The 12,126-nt window shown below is 35.0% G+C and overlaps 1 protein-coding gene across 2 annotated transcripts in view; it reads right to left on the bottom strand.

The window, feature by feature from the left end:
• Window positions 1–12,126, bottom strand: part of LOC130675578 (cubilin-like) — a 97,451-nt gene that overhangs the window by 30,476 nt on the left and 54,849 nt on the right. For both annotated transcript variants that reach the window (XM_057481348.1, XM_057481349.1), the window contains exons 32-36: window positions 9,391–9,479; window positions 2,761–2,990; window positions 2,437–2,637; window positions 2,226–2,361; window positions 298–625 (exon numbers count right to left, since the gene is read on the bottom strand). In XM_057481348.1, coding sequence (XP_057337331.1) covers window positions 298–625; window positions 2,226–2,361; window positions 2,437–2,637; window positions 2,761–2,990; window positions 9,391–9,479 — 984 coding nt within the window. The remainder of the gene's footprint in view (window positions 1–297; window positions 626–2,225; window positions 2,362–2,436; window positions 2,638–2,760; window positions 2,991–9,390; window positions 9,480–12,126) is intronic.

The following is a 12,126-nucleotide window of genomic DNA, read 5'->3' as shown; positions in this document are numbered from 1 at the left end:
TAAAGAGTGCTTATCAATGTATAAGATGACAAATTTTGACGCAAGATGACTCAATGAGTAACTTTGATATGTTTTCCACTCTAGCTGTAGCATTTGCAACTCAAGAACATTTTTCGTATAGCTGATGATTTCAGAATTTTAATTATTATGTATATTTATTACCCAATGTATCATATCTAATATGTATAGCTGCTGATAATAGACGCTTAATGGCGTGCCTTTCAAGAGTGTGTTACAAAACCTAATATTCGCAGCGAGTTGAAAAAATGCAAAAATTTGTAAATGAAAATAAATTACCTGTTTCCAATTGAAAATCATTGAATTCTACTAACACTGATTGTCCTTCTGGAGCAATGATAGTGTAATTACAATAAAGATCTTTATCGTAATAGCTCGGATATTTGGGTGATTCGATAATTTTGCGACGTCTTGAGGCAATAAAAACACCACCACAATTGCGATGCCACATAGCACGAAATCCATCTCCTTGTACTGCTTCATTTGAACGAAATATAATTTTCATATGATTTGAAGTTGTATTAAATGGCGTTGGGGTATTTCTGCCACAAACTTTCCCTAACGATTTCCATGAACCATCATCATCATTATTTTCTTGATCATAAATCTAATTAATAAAAAATAAAAATAAAACTTAATAAATATAGGATATGTCAGTTCATGATACACTTATCCAAAAAATTAAAAAAACAAGAAAATTTTATAAAGTTTTTAATGTTTTTTGGAAGGCCGTATTTTCGTGAAAAATGATCGTATTAAAAATAAAGCAAAGTGAAGCTTGAATTCTCCAGTTTGAAGATTTTCCAGCAAAATAATTTTTTGAGCCACGGTTTGTGCAGAATCATAAGAAATAGCTCGAGACAAAATTTTAAAAAATTTTTTGGTTTTGGGGCAGGGAAAATTTTTTTCAGAAAAATCAATTCCTGGCTCGTTTAGGAATTTTATTCAGCTACAATTTGTTTTTTTTTGTTTTTTTTGTACGACAATTTGCTGCTGAGATATCAGCCTTATAATAAAAAAGGATCTTTTTGTCCGTGATTATCGATATCTCAGTAACTAATGGTTGCACAGTGATTTTGAGGTCAGCTTTAGAATTTGAATAAATACCCCACAAGCCTCATTTACGATTTAAAGAAAAAAAAAATTTTTTTTCATCCGTTACATTAATTTGAAAAACCAACAAAAAAAATGGACTTCTTATGGTTTTTGAGTTAATCAACCGCTGCTTTAAGAATTTTGATGGAAAGGGGGGTCATGTTGCCAGGTGATTTTACAGCTTAATGTACCCCTCAAAGACCTGGACATTTTCAAATCGATCCATTGAAGTACTTGTCCAGGCCGATTGTTGAAAGTTTTACGAAACAATTTAAGGAACAAGTTTTGTTCCTTAATTTGTGTAATCATTACCAAAATGAAAAAATCAATTTCTTCCGGATTTTCTTTGATTTTTGCGTTAGTTATTCATTAAATGTAAGTTGAAGAAAAAAAATTTCCGAAAAACGAGATAAAACATGAATATTTCGACTTTTTTTTTCGTATTTCGGAATTTTTTTTTTCTCCACCTTACATTAACTGAATAACTAACGCAAAAATGAAAGAAAATCCGAAAAAAATTAATTTTTTCATTTTGGTAATGATTAGACAAATTAAGGAACAAAACTTGTTTTTTTTATCGTTTTGTAAAACTTTGAGCAATCGGCCTAGACGAACGGTTTAACGTCTCGATTCGAAAATGTCCACGGCTTTGAGGGGTACATTAAGCTGTAAAATCACCTGGCAACATTACCCCCCTTTTCATCAATATTCTTAAAGCAGTGGTTGATTAACTAAAAAACCATAAGAAGTCCATTCTTTGTAGATTTTTTAAATTGATATTAAGGATAAAAAAACTTTTTTTGTTAAATCAAAAATGAGGCTTGTGGGGGATTTATTTAAGTTTCTAAAGCTGCCCTTAAAATGACTGTGTAAATTTAAAAAAATTTTGTCTTGAGCTATTTCTTATCATTCCGCACAAGCCGTGGGTAAAAAAATCATTTTCCTAGAAGATCTTTAAGCTAGAGATTTTAAGCTTCAATTTGCTTTTTTTCTTTTTTGATACGATCATTCTTCACGAAAATACAGCCTTCCAAAAAACACTAAAAAAGTTATAAAATTTTTTTGTTCCTTTAATTTTTGAGATAAGTGTATGTAGTTCAATTTATACATACTTCAACAAAATCATGAGAACAAGATGAGCTTGTTTCTAAATTAAATCTATCAATAAAAGACAATCCGATATGATAACCGGGTTCTCCAATTATTTCCCAAGTACATTCAGCATTATTAGGATACTGACCCGGAAAACTATTGGATGAAAATATTCCTTTAAAAAATAGTTTTAATTGAAGTATAAAATATAATCGATCTAATGTTAATTACTTTGGAGAAGATATTTCTCTATTTGATCCACGCAATACACCTCCACATCCATATCTATCAGCATCTAAATTAAATTCAAAATCACTCGGTGCTTCCTTAGCATAATATTCAATCCATAGCTTATGAGTAGAACTTGTTATATTTGGTGGGCTGAGGTTGCCACAAAATTTTCCTACTTCTGGAGACATTGATCCCCCATTCCTGAATGTAATATTACCATAAAGATAAAGTTAAAAAAGTGAAATTATTTGAAATAAAACGACGGATAATCTTTTTGTGTTTTTTTTTTTTTTTTAGTTAAATTAATTGTTTGATAATAAACACCTGACAATAATATATCCTTTATCACAGCTGCCGATATTGAATCGATTAAAAGACATACGAATAATTTCGCCATTATCAGGAAACTCTACTCGCCATGCACAACTTTTGGGGTACGGAATATCTGCCGGCGCTCCAATTGTATAAGAAGGACCTGAAAGTACTCCACCACATCGTTGCCACCAATATTCTATTTCAAAGTTCATCGTAGAACCGTGAGTACCATTTAGTACCTTAAATACAAACAGTTGATATTATTTTAATTATTTTAGTATGGTATGAAGAGTTGATAAATTGTATAGATAAGAGAAAAAAAACTTTAATTGTTACTAAATTATAAATAGGCCATAATAAAATTAAATTTTAACTTAGCGTACATTACAGTTTGATGATTGACATCTTTTGAACGTTTGATTCAATCGACTAAGCATAAAATACCATTTTAAAAATCAAAATCGGTTCATTCGTTCAAGAGAAACCGAAAACGAAAGAATTAAAAAAAAAACTTTTTTTTTGGTTTTTTGGAAATTTCTCAAAAACGACTGGGTAAATCAATTTCAAAATTTAAAGAGCCTTAGAACTTGATAAAACGAGTCGATTGCGACCTCAACTATCTCAGTTGGTTTCGAGGATAAGTTTCTAGTCATGTGAGAGTTAATGGCGTTCTTATTAATTGCTAAGCAAGGTCTCGAGTAAAGAAGATCTGGAATGAATTCAGAGCAGTCAGCAGTAATAAGCGGTGAAAAGACAAGGCAAGTTGTTATTTGCTGATAGTGCTTTAATCCAGATTTCAGCACAAAATTTGTTGCAAATACATGGAACAGTGCTGTGGAGGCGAGAACAGAGTCGGGGCAAATAGCTCAATGGTCACGGGAAGGTGATTTGAATCGGTAACTAAGGGTATTATCCACATTTTTTTGATTAAGTTAATGCCTAAAATGTTGACCTAGATAAGATCAGATATGCTATTGCCAAGTTTATTGACATAAGTAAAGCCACTAGGCGTATTACTAGGTGAACGTCCATTAAGAATGACAAAGCCATTGTTGAGCATGAAGTCAAGCAAGATTGGACACCATTTATTAACTAATTGATCACGAGAGGATCTAGACTCAGTCAAGGTTGTTGACTCAACAAGTGGGTAGTCTAGTGGCCCAAGATTTCCTACGTGAACATTAAAGTCGCCTCTGAGTAGTAAGACTTCAAAGGTGTGAGCACTTCAAATAAGGCGTAAAGCTTGCTGTAGAAGGTCCAAAACGGGTGATAACTCAATGTCAGGCTCCTAGAACTTTGACTACTGTGGAGGGACATTTATACCAGTCAGGAAGGCCAGGATAAGCGAAGTCCTTATTGGTAATCTCGGTCTCACTAACGCCTACGAAGAAGGAACCATGAAGCTCGCAGATGTCAGCTATGTTACCAGGACCATGTGAGTTCAAAAATGATTATAACATAGATTTATGGATATATTAACTTGATCGATATGGAACGAGCGGCGATTACATGAGACTATACCAATAATTACTTTCACATCAAGACAAATTATCTTCATATTAAAAAATTTTAAAGCATACTTGAAAGCGATAATGATATTGTTTATATTAAACTTGAGCTATTTGTTATTATGATCGACCTTCTAGCTGAACGGCTGCACGACTGGCTGAAACGCCACAGACTTGAGCTAGCAGCCCACAAAACCGAGATGGTTGTCCTCACCCGTCAACGCTGGTTCAAGAAACCGTTCTCAGTCAGAATCGGCGACGCGGAAGTCGAAGCAAAACAGTCGATCCGCTACTTAGGCCTTCAGCTCGATGAGAAGCTAACCTTTTGGTACCATCTTTCTAGAACAGCTGACAAGGCCAGCAAAGTGGTTGCAAACCTATCAAAGTTCCTGCTCAACCTGTCCGGACCCCGATACGCCAAGAGACGGTTGCTGTTAAGCGCCGTACACTCAATTATGTTGTATGGCGCGCAAATATGGGCAGAACAACTTGTCCATGAGAAGTACAGGTGAAAGCTGGCCTCAATACAAAGGCAAACAGCTCTCAGGGTGGCCTGCGCGTACCGCACAGTATCGGAAGCAGTGACGCTGGTTATAACCAAAACAGTGTTGATAGACCTTATGGCAAAAGAGCGGAAAAGAATCCACGAACAGTGCAAGGTGGGAAACCTTGACGATAAACGTCGGGCGCTCGAAAGAGCACGAAAAATTGAAGAATGGACAAGCAGATGGAATAGCTCGGACAGAGGCAAATGAACAGCCAAACTCATCCCGGAACTGAAGGAATGGGTCGACTGCAAGCACGTCGAAACCAACTTCTATCTCATGCAGCTACTAACAGGGCACGGCCTGTTCAACGAGTATCTACACCGCATGGGAATAGCGCATAGCCCAATGTGTCAATACTGCCCCCTGGCAGTTGACGACGCGTGCCACACCTTCTTCCACTGTGGATGATGGACAGCCGAGAGACAAGCAGCCGAACATAACATCGAAAGCACGATAAACCCCGAAAATATCATCCTGCTTATAATCAGCTCGGAGCAGAAATGGGAGTCAATTATGGACTTTGCCGAGAGCGTGCTCAAGGCCAAGAAACAGGAGTAAACACCGAGCGCCTAGCTGCGCATCAGGGGCCAGACTGAAGTGATGTGTGAGCGGTTTCCAGCCTGGCCTCCCTCTGCCCACGGCGAAGTACAGAAGAGAGAGGATTATTTTTAGTGGGTGAAAATCCCACACTACCAACTCCATCAAATCTTCAAATTCCCCTTTCGTTGGTGTCTTTAGAAGATTTTTTAACCTCTCTCATATAAAAAAAAAAAAAAAAAAAACCACTATCATTACTACTCTAACATCTACTACTACACACGTGCTGCTAGCCGTTTTCATTTACATTAAGGGCCAAGAGCATACAAGCCCACAGTTCGTGGAAGCTTATTAAATCAAGTTAAATTTAAATTATTATTTGGAGTTAATTAGAAGACAATTGCTGTGGATTGGCCTGGAGGTCGTTTATTGAGGATTTTGTAATTTCCTGGAGGATCCAGAGGTTTCGGGATTGAGAAGAGGACCGGTTGGTGAGGTGAAGGAAGTTGAAGTAAAGTTGAAGTGAGTTCGTATAAATTGTCGGTTTATCTTATTATAAATTATTTGTCAGTAAATTTATATAAGGCATAGTTAATTCAATCGAGTCATTGTATCAGTAACGTCGTTGTTAAATTTATTAATTAAATCAGTCAAGTCAGTTATGAAATTTAGAGTCATTCGAGTCAGTTTCAGCAGTCATATTAAATATTTATTGTTCACCTTCATTTTATTAATTATTTGTAAAGCGACTTCGTTCGTAATAAATTCCATAGTTATCAGTTCACTAAAATATATTAATTAATTATCTAACCATGTTAACCTTCCTGATAAGTTTAGTATAAGATCTCTTTCTTAATTTTAATACTGCGTAGTCGTGTACGGAGTTATCCTCGCCCTGAGATTACTGAGCATAGTTGGAGAATTACGTAAGACACTTTAAGTTTTACACATGTGTGGGCCCTTATTTTATTACGACCACATTTAGCTGATAAAATAAGTGGACCCATTACATTGGCGCCCAACGTGGGGTACCAATGTAATGGGTCCCTTTATTTTATCAATTCAATTGTGGTCTTGATAAAACAAGGGCCCACACGTGTATAAAACTTAAGGCGTTTTACGTACCTGACCAGCTATGCTCAGTAATCTCAGGACGAGGATAACCCCGTACTGGACCACGCAGTATTAAAATTAAGAGAGAGATCTTATACCTAACTTATCAGGAAGGTTGTTATTAATTATTTAACTAAACGTATTAAATTGACATATAAAATACTATAGCATTTATTTAAACGAAGCCGCTTTACAAATAATAATTAATAAAATATAAACAATAACCAAATGACTGATGACACTGACTCGACTCAATTAACAAAACTGACTCGAATAACTTTACTAAATAACGACTTCTCAATTAATCAATTATATTACTTTATAAATAAAATAGTTAACCCGACAATAAAACAAAACGACTCGACTTACTCCAACAATCTCCAGTCATAACCAGTCCTTCATTCCACCGGTCCTTTTCCTCCAAGACCAAAACCATTAACCAGTTCCTTCCAAGTCCACCAATCCATTCCAAGCCTTTCCAAATCGACCAGGTCCATTCCACAGTAATTATTAATGATGTAATTAATTAAAATAAACTTAATTAAACTTGAATAAACTTAAATACGAATAAGCTTCCACCTGAGGTGGGCTTATACGCTCTTGGCCCATTATGAGTATAACTATCAGCACGTGTAGAAGTAGTAGTAGTAGATGATAGTTGTAGTAGAAAAACCAAGATGGTAGTGGTAGCCGTAGTAAGGCACGTTCGTCCACGGCGGTTGCTGCGAGCCAAGAGACCGACCACTCGTCGTCTCTGGCCCTCGTAGCTCTCCACTCAGGTTGACCAACCCCTGAAACCAAATGTCGGGACTCGACCGTAGCGAACCCGGCGCATCAACGCCTGCATTTTCTTCAGTATTGACAGTAGTTGAAGAAGGAGGGCGGATCTTTTGGCACGAGTCGAAATTAAATTTAAAATGTAATGTGGGAGCATTCCACCTCGTTACAATGAAGTTGTTCGAGGTACGAGTATGATATCGGTCCGAGTTTATACGTTTTGGAGTACGTTTGAGTGGTGTGTGTAAGTAAGATCAGTCGTATATGGGCAGTCTAGCTAAGTCACGATTAATGGTCACGGCAACGATCCTCTCGGCTGGTGATTACACTTGGACCTAGGACCTAGTACTTTGGGTGACGTGGTGGCCGGGGAAGAACGACTGAGCTATCGTTGCCTCCTCAAGCTGAAGTTTTGAGTAAGTATAAGATACGGTTACGAATTTACGGGTGGCCTCGTTTGCTACCCTCGAAGAAGTCAAATTTAATAATGACTTCGGGTTTCACGGAAAGTGGCACCACGGGAAGGTTTACGAGAGTTCGTCTTATGTGTGTAATTGTACGAATGATAAAGAATGTAGAATGCAAGGGTGCAAGTATAAGGAGCTCGCAAAAGGATGAGAGTGGGAGAATGGAGTAAATTAATGTGTTGTGAGATGGTGAAGTAGTCAGTTGAGTTTCAGAGCTGCTAATAAGTGGTAGTTGCTAATAAGTGGTAGCTAGTCTGCCATTTGCCCTGACGAAGTCACAAGCCAATACCGGGTGATATGGATAGCGACTTCCAAGACGAAGCACGAAGCTCCAGTTGCTGATCTTGGACTCTGGAGTTCTCGACATTTAAATAATAATTTTTTATTATTCATTGATATTGTTACTGCACAATTTGTTAATTTATTTTTCTTATAGTATTTTCTTTCATAAGGCACGTGTATTATCTGAGTGGCATCTTTTCAATAATAATCAGATATTTATGCTCTCATTGGGTGTCTGATAGACACTCTACTAATGTCTCTAATCCGGGTCAAAATATTTAGCTTCAATCTAGCCTCATCGAACCCAAGTAAGCCTCAATTCAGTCTCACTGACCAAAGGAAGCATTTTGAGCCTCAAATGATGTTAAAAAAGCCTCAATGAGCCTTAAATGATTCTGAAAGATCCTCAAGAAGCCTCGATGAGCCTCAAATGAACCTACTACTCGAGTATGTAATTTAAATTCGATTAGTATTATTTTAGGCTCTTTGAGCATTATTTGAGGCACATTGATGCTTTTTGAACATCATTTGAGGCTCAAAATGCTTTTTTTACTCACTAAGGCTGGATTGAGGCTTACTTGGGTTCGATGAGGCTAGATATTGGGACCCGGGAAGTCATGTCCGATTATTTAAATCACGTCTATTTACCTACCCTTGATTTTATTCATTTTTACTGTTTAGATTACAAAGCTTCTTTCAATCTGGACTTACCTCAACTCTCTTTCTATAACCTAGCATACTGAGAGTAACGGAAAGAGCCACTATCGCCGTACATTTTGTTCATTTCTAAAGGACATAGATCGTAGGTTTCAAGATTTGTAAGATTTACGTTGTCTAGCATGGACTTCCCAAAGCTGCTCTAAACTTTGACTTGACTTGAATAATCAGAGCGCCTAAAGGCTCAGAAAGTAGAAAATCTATCAGGAAATGAACAAGCGAATAATAGCTTGTTAGGAACTGAAAAAAAACAAGTGAAGGAAGCCCTTTACATAGAGTTTGGGCAAAAGTTGCGCCCCACCACTTCCATAAGCAACCATGTTCACCAGCGCTGGGAGTCTGGTACCATGGGTGGCTTTTCCAAGCCCACTTCGATCAGAGTATCTTTATTTCCTGAGATGGTCATGGTGTTTGGCGCACAGAGGAAGGACTCGCGGTGGCTGTGGTTAGATACCTCGCGCAATGAGGATTTTTGATGATACCTCCGGTTAATGTCTACCTTAATCGTCACTTGATTATATTTTTCGGCTAAGAGTGTCGTTTGGGTCGTAAGATGGGGATGACCTAGCCGCATATGTATTCCCAAAAGGTCGCGGAAACAGCTTCCGGTAAAACGGAGGTGGATTTCGGTCCCGTTACATTAATGAATTCTAGTCTCGACTTAAATTTTTACGTTACAACTTTCATTACCTTAATGTAATTGTATGGTGAGGGGCTTCTTATAACATATGGCTCTTGTGATACATTACCACATACTATTCCTGTTAGCTCATCAGGACCTAATAGGTAAAAACAATAAATTTGAATTATTGTAAAATCGAGATATCAAACTTATAGGAGAGGAGACCATGGGAGATCGACCGTCACCCATCAGATAACTCGATGAGACATAATTTTTATCAAATATAATTTATTAAAAAACATGCCTATGATAACTTGCCGATCGAAAAGTGTTCATAGCTATTCGTAATTGAATTAATTTTAATCGATTTCCTTTCATCACTTTCACTCTTTTGATAACCGAGTGAATTTCATGTCAACTGATAGTGTTTAACACAGAAAATATGCCTAGGTAGGCTTGCCTATTTATTTCTGTGCATGGCTACCTGGCAAGCAGATGTGAACAGGTAAGTCAATATAGATAAGTTCACCGATCTGATAACCAATCGAAATTAATATCATAAGTAAGATATTTTACTTACAAAACCAATCGTATAGGCTTGCCTGCAAAAAATCGAGCATAAAATATAATTGCCGAGCTATAAAGTTGTAGAATTGGAGCTATTTGATAGGTGCGAGAGAGAAAGTAGAGCGTCTGAGGTCCGTGTGATAGAACAAGACACAACATAGCAGCTGCACGCTACCTGACCATTAAACATGTGAGTGACAAAGACAGCATTTATGAACAGTTGACAGAAATTTTGAACTATAATTTATTATAACTCTAATTTCGATCACAATTTTTGAATTATTTCATATTATATATGGGGCATTTCACGCTAAATCGACCACTTTTGAACCCGACTCCTTTAGATATGGATGAAAATTATCTCACTTTCTCTACCCCATCAAAACCGTTTCCTAAAATTTTTTCAAATTTTTTTACCCGACCAAAAAAAAGTTATAAATTTTTGGAAAAAATGGCTCTTTTTATTTTAAATATCTATAACTTTTTCAAAATTCGACTGATTGGGACGTTTTTTAGGTAGATTTTTTTAAAAATCTATCTATTGTATTTGTCCTCATGGTCGATTTTTCAAGGAATTTCGTCATAAACTATTATAATTATTTGAGTAGAGTTCAAAAATACCATTCGTTAAAAAATTTATATATGCATGCGTATATATATATATACGCACAAATCTTTTCGGATCTTAGTGAAATTTTTTACACTTATTCTATAGGCGATTACCTTGATCAAGTTTAAGGATGGGCTGAATCGTTCAAATAGTTTTGAAATTATGGCTGTTTCAAATTTTCATGATTTTTCGTAAAAATAAATTTTAATCACTGCTAAAGTTTATATAACTTCAAAACTAATATTCATAGACAATTTCCGAAAAAGTATCTGAAAGTTTGTCTAATAATCTTTAATTTATGACCTTAAGCTTTATGTTTTAACTTTTTCTTCCAATAATTTGATAGACTTGAAATTTTTAATGAAATCAAAAAATGTTGGAAATATGGTTTTCATTTCACATAAGTTGAGCATTTCTCATTATAATCCAATTTCGTCAGTTGTATTTTATTTTAAAGAAAATAACCTGTAAAATTCCCTGCTATTTTATATTTTAAAAGCATTTCTTTTATCACTAATGATGTTTCAAACGTACCTGTACGTCCTATAATTATAACTGGTCTTGTCATCGTAATATCGATTACAATTATGATCTCAAACTAATTAAATTTTCTATACTTTGTTTGTGTGAAGGTTCGTTTGGTACATTACCTATATAATGTATGTCAAATTAACTATCTGATGTTCTCTATCGAAAATCGTCGTTGTCTTTTTTTACCCTCACTCTTAGAAAACGATCCTAATTTTATATCATGACTATGCACTAACATGAATTACAAGATATGTATGTATGAAACTTTTTATATAGATTAATAGGAAAATCTACCTTTCATTTTGGCTGTCGAATGGCCTTCTTTATGTAAATTTTTGTTTTTAAATGAACTTTTCGAAAAAAAAATCAAAAAAATTATTGCAATGTATCTTTATTGTTTTTTTGTGAATTTTTAGAAATAAGCAAAAATTTTTCGATGCTTACCATTATTGATTTTTGATTTTTTTTTTAGATAAAACTTTCTGCAGATTCTCAAATTTTTTCAGAGTGATGTTTTGTCGGTATATATTTTTTTTTCCAATTGAAATGGGAATTAAACAAAAAATTTGGTCTACACTCATTCTTTTATGGTTAAAGGACTTTTTTTTTATTTTCTTTGTTTTTGAATGTAGTCTTCAAAAAAAAAATGATTCAGAAGGTCCTTCTATTTTTTAACTTAATGTTTCGAACAAAATTTTAATTATTTCGATGATTACCATTTAAATTTATTGTTGTTAGTTTTTTTTTCCAAATTTAAAAGTTCTCTGAGCACTCTAAAAAATTTGAAGCATGGTGTTATGAAAAATAAGGCTAGTTTAAAAAAAATTTGTTTTTTCAATTGAAAAAAAAAAAAATATAAATTGAAAAAACATCACTCTGAATAAATTTAAGGATCTGCAGAAGATGTCAAAGTTTTATGTAAAAACTAAAATTTACAGAAAAAACGTCCCAATCAGTCGAATTTTGAAAAAGTTATAGACATTTAAAATAATAAAAGCCATGTTTTTCAAAAATTTGTAACTTTTTTTCGGTTTGGTGAAAAAATTTGAAAAAATTATGGGAAACGTTTTTGATGGGGTAGAGAAAGTGAAAAAAT

This window comes from Microplitis mediator, chromosome 10 (assembly GCF_029852145.1).
Source record: "Microplitis mediator isolate UGA2020A chromosome 10, iyMicMedi2.1, whole genome shotgun sequence".
Classification (NCBI taxonomy): Eukaryota; Metazoa; Arthropoda; class Insecta; order Hymenoptera; family Braconidae; genus Microplitis; species Microplitis mediator.
This window is presented reverse-complemented; position numbering and strand designations above follow the sequence as displayed.